This window comes from Vidua macroura, chromosome 1, assembly GCF_024509145.1.
Source record: "Vidua macroura isolate BioBank_ID:100142 chromosome 1, ASM2450914v1, whole genome shotgun sequence".
In the NCBI taxonomy this organism is placed as follows: Eukaryota; Metazoa; Chordata; class Aves; order Passeriformes; family Viduidae; genus Vidua; species Vidua macroura.
In genome coordinates, this window is record NC_071571.1 from 18,141,005 (window position 1) to 18,158,979 (window position 17,975).

Sequence of the window (17,975 nt, forward strand, 5' to 3'; positions counted from 1 at the left end):
CTAGTTTTACATCCCAATAATTTCTTTAAGTCTTTCTACCACTCCCACTTCTTCCAAAATCAGTCTTTAAAAATACACAAATTTGTGAAAAATGCACTTGACTTGCTCCTAGAGTAACAAACCAGTTGTAGCTTGTTTGTCTCAACAGATCAGACTGCTGTGAATTAGCTTTCAGTACAGAGAGAGCTGGGAGATAAACAGCTGAAAAGAAGTAGCACTTCCACAAGTCCTGCCACATCCAGCATCAGGAGCAGCATGGATTTTCCTGTGTGTGAAACTGCCAAGATCTGTAACCACAACTGAGATGTTTTATCAGGCTGTTTGGTGTGAAAGCACCTCATCCCTGCATAGTTGCAGTGAGTCTGGTGGGCTGATATGTTAAAATAAAAGGAAACAGTGTCTATGCTGTATACTAAACCTGCAACATTAAATTTAAAAAAAAAAACAACCATGGAGTATGAAGGTTTTAAATAGGAAGAGAGTTTCAGAAGAAACCAAGGCATTGCTAAGTAGTCTGGGTGTGATTTGTGGTCTTCTTGGGATTAAATTTTGGATATTGTGCATGGCTTTATTGGGTTTTTTATGGGGTTTTTTTTGGTTGGTTGGTTGATTGCTTGATTTGGGTTTTTAAATGAGTAATATCAGCTGTAATATGTTACACAGGTTTCTTGCTGTAGCATAGTAGCAATAGGCATGAGCTTGTATCTACTGGAAAACAGGATTATTGTTCTGACTCTTCTAGCTAAACATGCAATATATGCTGTAAATTGCCTTATTATATGCAGTTTAAATATCTCATTGTCTACTTTGCATACAAGCAATTTATTGCTGCTTATGTTCTGACAGAATGAAAACTAATGCTTAATTATGCATTGCCCTAGTAATGTGGTGTTTAGGGTGAATGTATCTGAATTAAATAAGGGCTATTAATAATGCCTAACAATTTATGATCTAGTCATTGCTTGATTTCAAATCATATAAATTAGAGAAGCTTATTTGAAATGTCACCAGTGTAAGATGGCTTTGTGGGAACACCTCTCTGTGTGCTAATTTCAAAATCATTACCAGCTGAGTCTTACTATTTATTCAGTGTCCAGTAGGCTTTTATTATTCCCTTATTTGCAGTTTAATTACAACCTCTGTTATCCTGACAGTGTGAATTCAATGCTAAACCTACAGGAGCAAAATGAGTTGCAATCAGTCGTTTTTTGCCTGAAAACTTCTTTTTGCTTTGGCCCTCTCTCACCTCCCATGGCCAAGCCACCACTCTGAGCCACGATTTTTTGTATGCATGTTTGAAGGGGCAATGCCTGTCTAAGGCTTTTAACATTCTTTTGTCCTAAAGCTTGTAAGTTGTAGGGAGATGTTTCCAAGTCTCATAACCACCTGTGCTTATACTAATATCACAAAAGATACTGAATTAATTACAAAAAGGGGGGTTTCTGGGTCTCTTGTTAATATCATGTGTGCATGGATTTACAAATGTTATTAATACACATGAAGTATTTATACATAATATACATGGTTACTGTGCAACTAAAGTTTTAGTCATTCATATTTAAAGCAATACATTCTCTAAGGCTATTTTATTGGATTTGAATTCCTCAAAGATACAGCAAGCATTGTTCATTTCAAAAAAGACAAACTGCAGCAAAATTTTGCATTGGCAACAATAATTCAAGGCAATTAAAGGATGTAGGTTACAGGACTAAAAGAATTTTCCTTTTCAATGTGATGCATATGTATTTATTATAGAGATGCTGTACATGTGGTTTCTCTGAAGTAATTGCAGTTAAATGAATGTTCGATCCTGAACACTCAGTTCTCTGACCAGTGAGCTCTTTTTGCTTCATTTATGCTTTGCAATTATCTCTTGTTTATCTCAATTTCTTGGGAAATTGTTTCTTGATTATGATTTTATTACATTCAAAAGCACTCCTTAGAGGAAAATGGTTATTTCTTATGTAATTATTACAGCTATTGTAACAGTTTCTATTGTAATTTAGAATACTGAACTTTTATCTTCACATGCACATCTCATTTGCTGTTGCTAAGGGAGCTAACTGTATTTAATGGGTAACATGAAGAGATGGACATAATACTTGTCAAAGGTATCGTATGCATCTTAACACATTTTCTGTTGTGCTTAACTTTGACACACAGAGAAAGAAGCAAAATACTCATTTGAGGTAAGTTGGAAGACTCAATGTTTTCTTTGCATTTTGTATTTAGTGTCTTTCAGATGTGACTGTTTCTTCACACAGTGATGGTGAAGCAGACAATTGATCCCTGTGACCTTTCCCTTTTCTTTTAGCTTTTCAAGAGCTGTTTGGGGGGGGTTGTTTTGGATATCGTTTCTTCTCCCCCCCCCCCCATGTGGTTCCAGTTTCCACCAAGATCTAATGACATGGGTGTTCCATTCTCTTTTGTGCACATTTTCCAGTCTGGCCTCATCAAATCTATCCAAAAATGTCCTATTGCAGAGACAACCAGACCTTATACTTGAAAGGTTTAAATTAATTAATGGTCTGTGCTGCTGGGATATGCCGTTACTCAGCTGGTGTGCTTTACCAAAGGTCACTTCTACTGTGTGTTCATCACCTGCTTTATCTTCCTACACTGCTGGAGAGGAATTCCCAAAAATATTAGAGAAATTACTTTTACTTACCTTAGATTTGGATGAATCTTTAAAAAAGGCAACCAACCAAAAACACCAACAACAACAACAACAAAAAAAAAAAAAAAAAAACCCAAACCAAAAAGCACCCTGAAAAATTCATCCCTCCAGAAAGAAACTAAACCATCAAACCTTCTGACTGAGGAATGGGGAGAGTGTACATTCATATCTTGTAGGGAATTCTTAGGAGAATTATTTCAGATTTTTTTTCTTAAAATCAAAGAATCCCCAAAGTATGCACATAAAAAGACTTTTTCATTCCACTGTGTAGGTGATGCTTGTAAGGCCTACAGACACAAATAAAAGTATGCCATTTCATAGCACAAATATAAATATCCACAGCATGAAAGCTAATCTATAGATGTATGCAGAGAAATTTCATATCAGCAAATTAAGAAAAGCAAGTACACATAAAAATTTGATCAATGCAGTTTCGATAATCTAAAATGCAAATTTGGAAGCAAACTTTGTTGTAGGTAGTTGAAGATGTTTGAGTTCAGCATTTATTACAGTATTCAGCAGAAGGTGTTCTTGGGATCGTTTTTGTCTGTAATGTATATGCATGTACATTTCTGCTACTCTTCGTTCAAGTGTGAAATTTGTTGTGTGATCTGGCAATCTGAAAGAGATGGTAGTTCTGTAAAACAAATTTAGAATTTCATATGTCTGTGTAATATATCTACGTGTTCCTAGTTTTATTTGTATAGCAGCTAGACTGGTTCTGCAGACTCATAGCTGCCTTGTGACTTCAGGGTGAGATTGATGTACAGAGGTATCAACTTCAGTAAAGAGCGTGTATGTTGGATGTAGTGATTTTTCAGTCGGCATTTTGTTATTTTATGTTGTATTTAATGAGGTGTCATCATGATTTATTAGTCTTGTACAGCTGTGTTTTCAAAAATCTTTTGGAATTTCTTTTGTCTCTCCCTTTGGAGAGTGTTAAGACAAGTGTTCTCCCTACAACACCAAGGAGTGGAGCACTTTGAGGTCATCCCTGACATCTTTCTCTTTCCTTTCTCTGATCTGCTTAGAGCTGCCATGCTTCTATCAAGAACTTTTCAGGTCTTTCCACAGAAGCATTCTTTGCAGTTTTCATGTGGGTTGTATGATCTGAATGACAAAAATGAGACATAGCAGGGAACATTACTGGGGCTTTAAAGTATTGAAAGGTAAGGAGACCGCCTGACCTTCCTGCCAGAAGGAAGGTTTCTTTCTTCTGCTTAAGAACTAGAAGAGTCTTCACTCTTCTCCTATTTTGTTTAACTTCAGTTCTTCTAAAGGTCATGCCTGCAGGGAGTGCATTTTTTTCCCTCCAGTATTTTTAACCTATAGCTGCTTCAGTGAAGGTCTCTCCAAAAGCCTCTCTTAAGCAGGGTAGCATTTACAGGCAAATAACATCTTCCTAATTGGAAAACACCGGTGGATAAGCAGTGCTAGGGAGCAGAGGAGCACACCTATGTTGCTACATCCAGCCCCAGTGTACATTCCCATTTTTATAGAGTGGGGCTTCCCTCTAAACCCTGTAGAAAACTGCTGAGAAAAAAATGTGCTCTGTATGAGCAAAAATATTTGACTGGGTGAATTAAGATGCATAACCAGGGTGTAGAGTGCCATGAAAACATGGATAAAACGTATGTCATGAGTATTTGGTGACTGTTGTTGTAATGGGTATCTCATTCCTCGTTTGAAAGGACCATTGCAAGCTTAATAATTCTCTGTCTTGTATTTATCATGTTCTAGTTAAACTTAAGTAAGGGTAGATTAATACATGCACTACTAAGAACATGCCTCCAAACTAGGTCATGGTAAAGTTGTCTACATTTTATAATAGAGATGTGGTCAGAAGTAAATTACAAATATAAGTGGAAAAATCCTAATCTGGAGAATACTGACAATGTTAATTTCAAAGCTAGAAAGAGTAGATGGTCCACATAAATGTAAGAAAATAAAGAAAACCTTAGGACTTACATGCACCTCTATTTCTAAGCAAAAATGTATCTGTTTAAATGGCTTGTCGAGTGTGAATAATCAAAGAAATCAAAAATCTATCTATTTAAGTTGTTTGTGCAATGTGAACAATCAAAGAAATGCCTGAATACTGTGACTTATAAAAACTCATCTGAGTTTTGCACTACTGTAAGAAACAAACTTCTGCTTATTGAACTGAAAATATGTACAATCACGTGCATGCAGAATTTCACTTTGTTTTCTACAAACAGTTCAAGACACAGGCATATAAGATTTCTTCATAAGCTGCAGGGATAAATAGTCATTGGAAATAAAGAAGTTGAATTATCTTTGGAAAGCCTAGCTTGACTGACAAAACAAGAACAATGTGTTGGCATAGGAGAGTATTTTGCTGGCATTGTCATTGACCTTCCATAAAAAGTACACTCCAGGTGTGCTTTAAAGCACTTTCTTATTTCTGAAACAAGTCTAAATATGGAACACTGTTTCTTCTCTTCCAAAGTGTCACTCTTGAGATTGTGTTTGATCTGGAAAGAATAACACTGCTTTTACATTCTTCCATTACCTGCTTTCAATCCTGGTATATATAGACAGGAAATAGTAGACTTTCAGAATTAAGACATATATGTAGCATCTTTGCAGAGACAGCAACTAAATATATTCTGTTTTCTCTAGATCAATGAACTGAGCCATGTTCAAATCCCTGTTATGTTGATGCCAGATGATTTCAAAGCCTACTCAAAGATAAAGGTGGATAATCACCTTTTCAACAAGTAAGTACAAGTAACAGTTTTGTGTAGAAGTGGATAGTGGTAGTGGTATTTTTATGAAGTACTATGAACTCTGTTATTTTTCAGTGCACGGAACTGAAGTTTTGATGATTAATTTAATCCTGAGATAAACATAACCGTCTGTGCTGTTCTAAAAAGCAACAGCAAAGGCTGCTGGGTAGAATTTTTTCCACCATATGGTTTGTTATTGCCTTATGAGTATATTAGTTACTGAAGGTGATCCTTTCTTGGTGTGATTATTTATTTATAAGCATTTATTTATGTCTTTCTCAAAATATAACTTCATGTGCTCTTTATTAAGTGTTGTATTTGAATATGAATGAGAATCCAAAACCTATATCAAATGTAAATAATGTTCAGCTTTTTATTTTCCATAATACAAAATCATACCCATCATATAGGAGCTTCAAAAGCATTATGGTAATTTAATGTAATATCTATTGTCTCTTAAAAATAAAATGCCTCATGTGCAGTATGTACAGACATACAAAACTATTAATATTGGTTTGTGTATAACCTGAATTTTATTCAAGAATATATATGGAAAAGAAATTCTGCTACTTTGGGTCTTCAGCTCTGTTACAAATGTAAAAATAACTCTTCTGTTGTATAAGTCTAAAATGAACACTAGGATATTAAAACTAGTTCTGTATTGAATTAGTCAAATTTTCTTGAAGTTTTGGCACTTATTACTTTTTGATGTTACAGATGGTATAGTAATTCTTGTATACTCCAATCTAGGATTTCACCTTTGAAGTACATTTAGGGCAGTGGGAAAGCATTCTTTTCTTCTTTTGAGTCCATGTTTCAGAACTGTCAAAATACAGGTTGTGTTCATTTCATCATTGTTGTAGTTCCTTAGTTACAACATAATGATATTATAGTAAGCTAATAAACATTCATTAAACGTTGTGAAGAAAAACAAGATAACCCAATCTCAGTGAAAAAAAGAAAGCATTATAAGAGAAACTGTAAGAGAATTGTTACTCTGAGCTTTCTGTGAACACCTTTGAGACAAAATTCTCAAGTTACTTATTATATATGCACAGTAATGAAGCTGAATTGGTTTTATCTTCTTTCAGAGAAAACATGCCAAGTCATTTCAAATTTAAAGAATATTGTCCAATGGTTTTCCGCAATCTAAGAGAGAGATTTGGAATTGATGATCAAGACTTTCAGGTAAGTTCACTTTGAGAAAGCCTAGACTGGCAAAATGCACATTTCTGTTTAACCTTTTGGCCTGCCCCAGCTTTCTTCTGGTTCCTGCCCTTCTGCCATCTTTAGTCCTCTGTGTTTCTCATTAGGGTGCCTCCATGTAAGTCACACCTACTGAAGCTGCAGGGCAATACCTCTTGCAATAAGGAAAAATAACGTCTGGACACCTCTGGCAAGAGATTCTGTATTCAGCTGAGTCGCTTAGATAACAGTTGCTTCAGTGTTCTGTCTCTAGGAGATGTGGTTTCTGAAATGACCACAGCCTTTTTTTTTTTTTTTTTTTTTTTCCCTCATGCTTTTTTTTGGTTACAAAAGAGTGACCTATGGCCTGCCAGCTTCATCCTGCTTCATCATGTCTCGTTTTCCTGTTGTTACGAGGATCTGGAAACAAATTGCTTGTGTAAAGTAGATACAGCAAACCAAGAAATTGCTCTAGATTTGGCAGGGTTGTTCCATGCAGTCAGAGTTTCTTTCTGCCTTTGCAAAATAAAGTCCCTGAACTCTGCCTCAACCTGATTTGCCAGTTCTTACTGACAGTTCCCTTTTCCATTAACAGTTCCTAATGCACAGCATTTCAGTCGCAGAGATAATTCCTTCTGCAGTCACACTGCAAGATGTCCTGTCCTAAAGAATGCTTGCTGTATAACCCATTAATGCTTTCTCTCATACTTTTTTTGCTTTTTTAAACTATTTTGATGTGAGCTGCAGTTACATTTATAATGTCACTAAAATATATTAAGAGAAATTTTAAGAAATGGTTTTAAGTAGCTAAACAAATGATGCAAAAAGCATTTGTACAATAACACTCTCATTCTTGCCAATGGAGCAAGCTGAATGTTGCAGCCAAAATCTATATCTGAGTCCTTCAACAATCCTGTTTACCAATTTGCCCCTTTTCAGGATCAAACAATGTATTAGAAATGTGCAGGGGTGTAGACAGAGATTAGGTTATGAATCTCAGTATACAGCCACTGTAACCTGGCTAAGACACTTTGCCAGTCAGTGGAGAAGAGGATTGTTGGTTATTTTGGAGTTGTCATGATCGTGTTCCATGATTTTTCATTATCTTAGTTATGAAGAACTGTTTAAAAGGAAATTCATCGAGACTGAGGCCAGCAGATTAAATAGATGTATCAGATTGCATTCCTGGTTCAGTTCTGCTCTTGGACCAAGGCGTTATCCTATTGCTTGAGAAGTTACTTGATCCCTTTATATGAGGATTTCATTTTTCTTGACAAAGAAGGAAGATGTGTGATTGCTTTTAAAATGTGATGTCAATTCATGCTTCCTATCTTTAGAACATGGGATTCTGACATTACTAGACAGTGGAAGGTAGAGTTCAGTAAATGTTAGATGACTTAAGATGCTATAGTGAGTTAAAACTGGCAAATTTGGCATAATCAAAAATTCTGCATTCCACAGCACTGAAATGTTTCCATCTGCACTGCTGTTCTGCAAGAGAAATTCCTATTGTAACTATGTTATACTGCTGTTTGGATTTATTCACGATAACAATGATAAAATGGCATTAAGTAACTGTCACTGGATAAACGGTCTGTATTTTCAGATTAAAACCAAAAATACTTCTTTGTAGCTATGTGTTTTGGTAATGTGACCAATCAACAATCCAAAATAAGAACATGTAACTACATCCTAGTTTTTAATACAACAAAATTATGTATTATAAAAAGAATCTCATGTTTTTTTAGTATTTAAAGCATATGTAGTGAAAACCAGAAGATAGTTAATATTAATTTTAACTTAAGGGAAGACAATGTCTGCCTTCACTATTGCTTTTTTCCTCTGCCCAAGCAATTTATCACTCTGAATTCTTCTTCTACTGGACTAATCTGATTAAAAAGAAAATAAATTAAATGCTCAAAGTATTAATGTATTTTGAACTCACTTTCAAAATTAAATTATTTTTACAGAACTAACCATAAAGAAAATTTGTCTCCTCACATGTAAGATAGGGATTATCCCTATTAAAATTAGAAGTTTTCATTTTAATGTTACAGTCTCTGTGATTTAAAAAGGGAATCTAATAAATATACCTTTTTTCAGATAACCTTTATCTTCAAGGAAATTATTCCAGTTATTATTGGTTAAAATGATTGTCTTATTCTCAGAATCAAACCTGAAATTGAAAAATTATTTGCAGTGTAGAAGTAAGGGAAAGCTTATGGAAGAAATATCAAGTTACGTTCTCTGATAGTTTTTCTTATATAGTGATTTTCAGGAAAGGAGTCCTAGTCAACTGTGAACAATGTCATTCCCATTATTGAGCCAGAAAGGATCAGTTTAGAGAAATACACCAATTACCTTGTTCATTAGTCAGATACATCAGTCACAGTCTCAAAGAACATTTGTTTTAAATGCCTTTGTTTTCAGAATGTTCTGCTGATATCCTTGATGAGTTGTTCCAGAGGGCAAATAGTCTTTCCTTATGAGTAAGCACTAAAAAAACAAAACCTACCTCATGAAAAAAATTGGTAGTGTATGCTCTGAGTAGTGGGCTGTACTAATTTTAATTCTTTACATTGTGTTTCTCATTTTGTAGTAATTTTGTGGACTGCTTAACACATAGACTTAGTTCACATGTGGGATACTTAATATGTGGAACTGGTCTTACAGAGATCTCCTTATGTTTCTGAAGAGAGATTTAAGTCTCACAAAGTACATGGCTTTTTCCTACAAGTAGTCTTTACTTAGGAGTCAGAGGAATTCTTTAAATTGTGTATGGTTCATGCCTTACAGGAAGCCATTTCTAGTAATGGCAATTACAGTTCCTGGAATGACCTCCCTTCCTTCACATGACTCAAACCAACTCTCTTTTTAGAGATGTTTTTGGTAATCTGTCCTGCTCTGTCTATATTTTGTAGCTAGTTGGTCATCTCTAAGAAACATGCAGTACTGAACTGGGATTGAAGCTTTGTGGAGATGCAGTTGCTAATACAGTGTGGACTTCTTTGTGCTTCATGCTTTATAATGGACAGCAGTGTAGAAAATATAGTATGAAGTTAGTGAAAGCTTGAGTTTCATTCAAAGATTGCCTATACAAACTTGTTATGATAAATGAAATCCTTAATCTAGGTTAAGAAACTTTGTTCTTGTATTAAAAAATTTTAAAACAGTTGCTGCATTAAATTAAAAACTGATCTGGCTGTTTTTTCTTAAAAGGGGGAACACAACTGATGATCAGTTGGTATGAATCAACATTGCATTTGAGTGATGGAAAAACTTTAAAACCATTTTAACCACTTACAAAGACTATAAATTATCAAAGGGAAAGAGACTATTATTTTGCTTTGTTCTGTTGGATGTTACAAGTACGTATGGATCTCTGATTGAAGATTACTTTTTCAAGTGTCAAAATAATTCCAGAAGACAGAGCATTAAGTAATGACAGATTCTGCCGTGATAGGGTAAATTATGTATTTTTGTTAGTATTTTCTTGTTTAATTGAAAAAGAATTCTTCTAATATTCATGGGAGACTACTTGAGAACATTAACTGTTTCTAGTAGAAAAGGAAAAAATTGATTAGAAAACAGATATTGTAAAGTCCCTCACTAAGCTAATTTTAATTTCTGCAATCCCCCTCAACTTTAGACAGTGTAAAGGTTATTCTACAGAAAGATTTCTACTCCCTCTGCCCCTCCCCACCCTGTTCCCCCCTGCCCAACTAATGGGGCGGGGGGGAACCCTGTTTTTCTTCAGGGTTGCTTCTCAAGTCAGTTGACATACTTTGTTATCTTAGAAGATCCAAGAGTAGAGTTCTGTTAGAAGAATTACGTGGTTAGCTTCTGTAAACGGAAAAAATTATGAAAGATTCACAGGCCCGCAGCTCAGCTAACAACCCCCAGCAATCTGTAGAAAAATAGGATCTACTACTGTTATAAATGCTTCTGCTGCTGTTGCTTTGGGAGGAGGAACTTTTCTTACTGTGCTCCAACACATCTGTTCTTGCTTAAAGTTATTGCTGAATCCTACATCTGGATTCTGCTAAGCAAAAGAGGAAAACTGGGTTCTTGCCCAATCAAGTACAATTGCTCATACCAGAGGGCACCAATGTCCCAGTGTACCTCATGAGCCTTCTACTGGGGATGAGGGAGAGCACAACTGACCTCCCTTCAAGTTCTAGTACTTGGTGTAGTAAGAAATAGGCTCAGATCTGACTTTTCCTGTCTGCAGGAGCAGTTTGTAGAGATTCTCTGTACAGGACAAAGAATTCTTAAAGAACTTTTAGCAGATGGTTCTGTAAGTTCTTTTTAATTTACCTAACTTGATGTTTTTCTAAGCACTTTTCTGTATAAAAGCATGAAATCTAAATTAATGAGAATTCTTGCTTTTAAGCAATTTCCCTAATAACAAACCATATGCAGTTGTATCATATGAACCTGATAAGGCTGTTAAGGAGACTTTTCAGTATCTCGCAGAGCTTTCTATGCAGAAGGGTTTGTAGTCTAGACTCATAACAAGGCATCAGGAAAAAAATGCAAATTCTAGGCTTGTTTTTTAGATGTCAGCCTTCAATATAATTTTCTTTTGAGGTATTTAAACTTCAGATCATCAAAATTCTTAATCAATCTCTAAACATTTTTGTTCATTTTACATTACTTATGCAGTCCTAAGACATCATCTTAAGAACTTAAAACATACTTTGCAATCCAAGATGATGTTTCTTCAGACAAACAAGTACTAATTGGTGCTCTCAGCTGGTGCTTCTGCACTAAAATTCATGTTTTTATTTCTTGGCCCTTGGTTTGGGAAAGAATAAGCCACCTTCAGTATCAAACTACAGACAGCAAGGTCAGCAACCTTGCAACAACCTATGTTAGGAGTTGGAGTTTATCCCTAAGACAATCTCTTCAATTAATTCCGTAAAATTATCAAAGCAAGAACTGTCTTGTAAAGAAAATACCAATGCTAGTAATTTTATTTTAGCATGGTAAGTCTGTCAGTGCATGAAAAGTTCCTGATCTCTCAGATGAGATTCCTATAGCAGAGTATACAGTTTGTGGATCCCAAGTGGACATTGACACAAAGACATTCAGATCTGCTGACATCTTGTTTAATGTGAGTATATGCTGTGGTGGTAGTAAAGTGTTGAACCAGCTGTAGTTACAAAACCTGTGCTGTTTGTAACCTTTCCAGCACATAAAAAATGAAGTTTTCAGTCTAAATCTAATCTTCTAAGATTTAGTGGTCTAAGTGTCAGCCCAAATAATAATTTAGTGATGGTGGGAGTTAACCTTAGTAAATATAGCAACAGAAATTCTAACTTGTGGTTTCTCTCGGTTTTCCCTAGAAAAGATTTAATTTGCCTTGCTTTTGGCTGTTCCTTGCCTAAACTGAGTATCATTCACAACCGGGCATTCAAACTGGAAAATAGTAATTTAGCATGTGCTGGCAACATCCAAAGAACAAACTGATAGGTACTCCTGAGTTCTTACAGATATTGAAAGGAAGGCATTAAGCCAAGCTTTGCAGGGCTAAAGGGAAAAGGCTCCCAGAAAAAGAGCCCTAACTCTTTCCAAAGCAAGTGCATGCCTTAAGCTGACAGCTCCAAATCCAGATCTATGGTCTCAATAGGATAGCTTGATTTAGGAAAGACCCTTATGTTTTATTCATGAACTCTTATTCAACAAAGTTAAAGAACCCATAACCTTTCTCCTGGAAGGATAGCTCAATGCAAAAAATAAGTTTTTCACATCTTTCTCCATAGTAATCACTCCCTGAATACAGTTTCTTTATAAATGTTTATAGGTGTTTGGAGTGTCTGCATCCACATCTTAACAAGATCATAAAAGGAACTCTGTATTTCTGATGAGTGCAGCACAGGACTAGTGGTGTCCTGTTTTCATCTTTTGGGGGTCCCATTGCATTCACCATGGGCCTTTTGAGAGCCATGCTTATGAGCTGTCAAGAAATCATCATGCAAAATTGTCCATATATGTGGTGAAGGCAGGGAAGGCTACACCCCCTGAATGTGCTTGTAGCATGTTACTGGTAGGTCAGGTATGCTTTTCTCCATGTCAGACTCCTTATAGACCTTCCAGTGTCAGAAATTAGTGTTGCCTGGTCATGTTTCTGCAACAGGGTTTCCAGATAAGCACCTGCTTAATGGCAAGAACATTGTGTCCATGTAAAATAGACCCAAAAGTCACCCCTACCTGTCCCTGTATGACCACCCAGATATCTCTGGGTTTGGTGCTTCTGTTTTATAAAAAAATCCAGTGCTTTGCCATCCTTCCTTCTACAAGTCACTGGCAAAACATTGTCCTGAAAATCATCTCAGGAGTGGGCTACTTGTTTCAAATTATAGCAAATAACCTTGGAGCATCTATGTCAGTTGTATGACACTGTCTCTCTGATGTCCTTCTTAATCAGTAATCCTGGTCTAATTTCATCATCCTTGATTTCTAAGTCTTGTAAAAAAAAGGTTGAGGGAAGCTCCAGGTTTGTCTTGTTGGGAAGCTGTGCCTGGTCCAGAGAGCAGCACTGTGACTTCTGCTGCAGAAGAACAGCCAAGACCATGTGTACATCATCCTCCAACAGCCATGAGCTACTGTCAGGCTTTTCCACTGACCTATGATTTCAGTCACTGCAGAGCATCATCTGTGCACCTGTTTTTGCCTATTTGCTCATGCAAAGCTTGGCCAGAGGCACTCTTACATAGTCTGGGATGTGATCTTATTTGTCTTTAAGGTACGTTGAGCTTGTAAAGCTCATTTTAGTTTTCCACAGCTTTTGGATGAGATCACAGCGCCAGAAACCATTGTTTGCCTTTGTCCAGACGTCATGAAATCGGGAAGATTTAAATCAATGAGAAGCTGTTAAGCCAGTCACTTTGAAAGATTACTGTTCTTCTAAAGCTCTCCATGCTTTACCACCAGATTTTTCCTATTACCCTTTTTCTCTTCCTTAGGAAAAGGTCTGACTCAATGGCAATTTTTATTAGGATCCCTTTTTAAATTAGTTACACAGAGTATTTGTATTACATCCAACACATAGTTCGTGTGTTCAAAGTTTCTAAAATACGATCTTGTCTGCTAAAGTAGCAGTTAGAAAACAATGACATTTACATTAGGCGTGCAAGAGATTAGAATGAGCTAATTAAATTGACCTTTAAATCTCTCCACCCTCTTGGAAACTGGGGCTAATCCTTGGCCTCCCACTGTGGAGATAAAAATTCATGCTGTGAACATTTTAAGCAAAGTGGGCAGAGAAGAAGAGCCTCACCAGCAGTTTGTCTTTGAAAAGGGGAGCAATGGTTTGCCAGTTATAAATATAGCTTGCAGTTATGATGTGAGATGGGGAACAAGTTCTTCCTGTACTTCAGTGGCTTTGCTCCATGTATTTTCTTCACAAAAATAGTTTCAATTAGATAAAATAGCTCCAAACAAGCTTAACTTGTTACTCTTAGAAATAGTGAAAGCCTCTCTGGAAATTAGCTTAGTTTTTTTGATATCTACTAGTGGTGTAACTAATATAAGTCATATCATTGTTATTTAATTACAGTAATTTGCTATTTTTATTGACCAATGCGTAAGGTAAAAATTGACTTCCAAAGGATAAAGCATTAGATAGTGTTTTAGCTGGCTTCTAAGGATGCTTGAGAATGCTTCTTACAAATTATTTGCTGTGATATTTTGTGTCTTGGATTTTTAAAATACTAATTATTGTAGAGCTTTATAATTTAAAAAAACCCAAAAATTATATAAATAATGGATAATTAAATAACAGTCAAAATTAAATTGTCAACAAGCAATTGACATTGCATGTAGTGAAATCTTGCAGAGGATGCAGAATCCGTTCAAATGTTGAAGCAGAATAAAGTCAAATATTTTGGACAAAACCCACTTTGACCTGGCATTCTGAGCCTGTCCAAACAAGATCCTTTTAATATGGTGAGATGAATACTTATATGATTAAAAAAGGAGTGCAGAACTACAGAGATGAGGGCTTTGTTCAGGGAGGTGGTAGCTCTGAGAAGGAACAAGAGGTCAAAGAGGACAAGAGTTTAGCACTAGGGGGACTTCAGACTAGGAGTAACTGCACCCTAGGGTGGATAAATTAGAAGGCATAAAAAGAAGTTACGGAAGAGTTCTAACTTCTTTTTGACATTTGTTTGTTTTATACCTGAAGCTAATAGTATATATAGTTTTGATGCTAGTAGTCTTTAAAAAAAGAAGTTGAAATTTGGATGTAGGAGTGACAGAGTCTGACCTGCTGCACTTGCAAAGATTAGAGTTAAGAAGTAAGTAGTACATGAGTATCTTTGCAGAAAAAGAATACTAGGTACTTCAGGAAAAAAATAAATATGAATGACCAAAGAAGGAAGTAGTTAAAATTCAAAATGAAACTCACCTTCCAGCAACACAAATGGCTAAATACTAGAAAAACTGTTGTGATGGATCTTGGTCTTTTGAAGGTAGAAAAAATCAGGACTGCCTTTCTGGAACTTACCTAGTCCAAAAGTAGAGATTGACGTTCCCTTTAGCAAGTGCTGGGTGAAATGAAATAGCTTCTGATGGAGGTAGTTCTGTTGGATTCTAGTTTATGAAATTTTGTTGAAATCTCCAGAAGAAGCTCCTGTGAATGTCAAAAGAACTGTGGATCAGGTCCTAAAAGCACCTATGGAAAAAAACCCTTTTTCCTTACCTGATAGATATTTGTTGTAGGAAATAAAACTCTCTGCAGATTTCTGAGAGTTTGGGAAAGAGGAGAGGGAGTGGGTTCATAGTGAAATTAAACAACCTTTCAGGTAATTTGCTAAAGAATATGCTGTTCTTGGGTGAAATGATGATAGGTAATTTAGGTGTGCTGATTAACTTCTTTTTCTCAAGAACTCTCTGGGAAGTTATGTACTAGTAAATGGTGTGGCTTTTGGTAATTTATCTTTAAAGCTTTTTCTTTTTTTTTTTACTTTATTATTTTATCAGAAATTAATTCTGTGTATGGGACAAATTCTTTGTGATTTGTAGCTTCTCAGCAATGAAGATGAAATTAATATTTCTAGTTGCCTGCTAGTCAGTGCAGTATGGCTGATTTTTTTTTTTTTTTTTTTTTTTTTTTTTTTAATATTCATTTATGTAAGGGCACTTTAAGCTTCCAGACAGTGACTTGCCAGAGGGAAACTATTTGAGAAAGAGAGGAATATATGGAGAAATTTATGTATTAGAGGTATCTGTGAGCTTGGCATGTTAAATATGTCTTCAGTTATATAAGTAATTACACAAGTAATTTGGTGTAGTCTTGGAGTGACCTCATGAAAGTATTCACACTTTAAAAGTACAAAACCTTTTCTTTCTCCTGAGACCAAAAAACCAGCAGGCACAAGATTAAAACTTCACAAATGAGAAGTGAATGGGGAATTGGCAGAACACGCACACTCGGAGCAGGAGACTTGCAGTGAGTTGCTAAGTGAAGCTGTTAAGTGGAACAGGGTATGCATGGCTGACAGATGTTTTAATTGTGCCAGAGATCCAAGGCACACTGTGGAAGAGTTGGAGAAGGCTGGGAAAATCTGAAGGGTACAGGGCAGTCTGACCCTTACTTCTTTGAATTTTGAGCTCGCTAATGCTATTGTATAAGCAGCTGATTTTTATTAAGTTAATGGGGCTAATGCCTCCAACCTTGTACAGCTAGAGACATGCTCTGCTGGCTCCTGGCACAGTAGGGAGGAGCTGTGTCGTAGCAGTAAGTGATGGTAAAAGGATTGTTACAGCATCAAACCTGTGTCTCTTGGAGGGTAAGACTTGGGCATTTTTTGTCTCCATCTGAAGGATATCCTCTGTGTTCTGGCTTTGTGGCTCACAGATCTGTCTGTGCTAAGTGAGGAGTGGCTCATTTCCCATCTGTTCATATTCCACTTAGACTTCCCCTAATTAAAAAGCAGAGCCAGAGGGAATTCAATCTGGTATTTGCCATGATCTCTCTCTCTCTGTCTCTCTTTTCCCCCTCCCTCAACCCTGTTTATATTTTCCTTTTGGAAAAGGGAGATGCTTATGTTTCATTATTTATTTCCTCCCTAGTCCACTAGAGATGCCTCACTTAAGACGGAACTATTTCTGCCAGGGACCCCAGTGGGTCTCTCTTAACTGAGTTTCCTGCTGGATTCAAGCAGAGGAAAAGGCCTACAACTGCTCTCTTTAGACAGGTTCAATCAGCTTTGCTTCCAAGGAATTTGTGCACAGATGTCTACAGTGCAACTTATCTTTCTTACTTTTCATACAAGTCATCACTGAAATTTATCTGTGTGTTCTGGCAAAAGCTGTCTGGATCCCAGAAGCTACCATTTATCTCTCAAAACTGCATTCAGCAGTAAGAGAGGAGTCTATACAATGTGACCAATAGCTGTCTGAACAACAGGACTGTACAGTTCAAATAAATGTGTATTTTTAGTCGGTCTAATGAGCATGACTGCATAACTTTATTATTGTCTGCCTTAAAATAAAGTTCTTAAAAACTTGACTTAAAAACTTTCACAAGATAATCCCAGAATAAGTTTAACTTGTTAACTTATCTGGATATATCTAAAGTCTAACATAAAAGTGAAATTTGATACCACATGTGGTGTTTCTGATATTTCTTACTAGTTATAGGTTTTCTAATGTCTGAACTTCAAAGTGGCTTAAGTGCAGGACCTTCTTGGCCATTTAGTGTCTTAACTTACAAAAAAAAAAAAAAAACATTTTCTAATGAAGAATCTCTTTAATTCCAAAACATGTACTTTTAACTTAGTTAATATTAGGTTTTTTTATTGTGTTAATGCTTGTAGTGCTAATGTTAGGATTTGGCTCAGTGAGATGCATCAAAAGGGAAAAATCATGGTGGATTTAAAAAGCCATTTAGTTTCCTCTTTGAAGACCCTAAAATCTCCTAGTTTGATCCTTTCAGTGAAGCTGTTTCTTGATCTTACTTGTTAATGATGATTTGCCAGTGAAGCCAATTCTCATTATCTCTCTACTTAAAGATTTGTTGTTATGATCACCAGGCAACAGTAGATGTGTTTTACTGAAGACTTCTTTAGATTTCTATATATTTTATAGATTTCTATCTATAAACTAGTATAACTAGTATAGTTGAAAGACAAGGTGTTTTGCAACGTACCTGGAAGGTTTACTTTAGAAGGAGTTTGAACTTTTCTCTATTCACAGAAGGGAGAATTAACCATTGCAAATAAAATCCTCTACTGACAAAACTCAACTATGTATTTATCAACACAAGAAAGTGGCAAATACTAGTAATCTGCACAATATGATATTATTAGATTTATTTTTTCTGCTTTTTAAACCACACTTATTTAACAAATTTGGGC

The 17,975-nt window shown here is 35.9% G+C and overlaps 1 protein-coding gene across 3 annotated transcripts in view; it reads left to right on the top strand.

The window, feature by feature from the left end:
* Positions 1 to 17,975, top strand: part of PIP4K2A (phosphatidylinositol-5-phosphate 4-kinase type 2 alpha) — a 108,154-nt gene that overhangs the window by 51,920 nt on the left and 38,259 nt on the right. For 2 of the 3 annotated variants that reach the window (XM_053970631.1, XM_053970616.1), the window contains exons 2-3: positions 5,321 to 5,418; positions 6,519 to 6,615. In XM_053970631.1, coding sequence (XP_053826606.1) covers positions 5,321 to 5,418; positions 6,519 to 6,615 — 195 coding nt within the window. Of the gene's footprint in view, positions 1 to 271; positions 357 to 5,320; positions 5,419 to 6,518; positions 6,616 to 17,975 lie in introns of those variants that run through there. The other variant, XM_053970623.1, reaches the window with a different exon arrangement.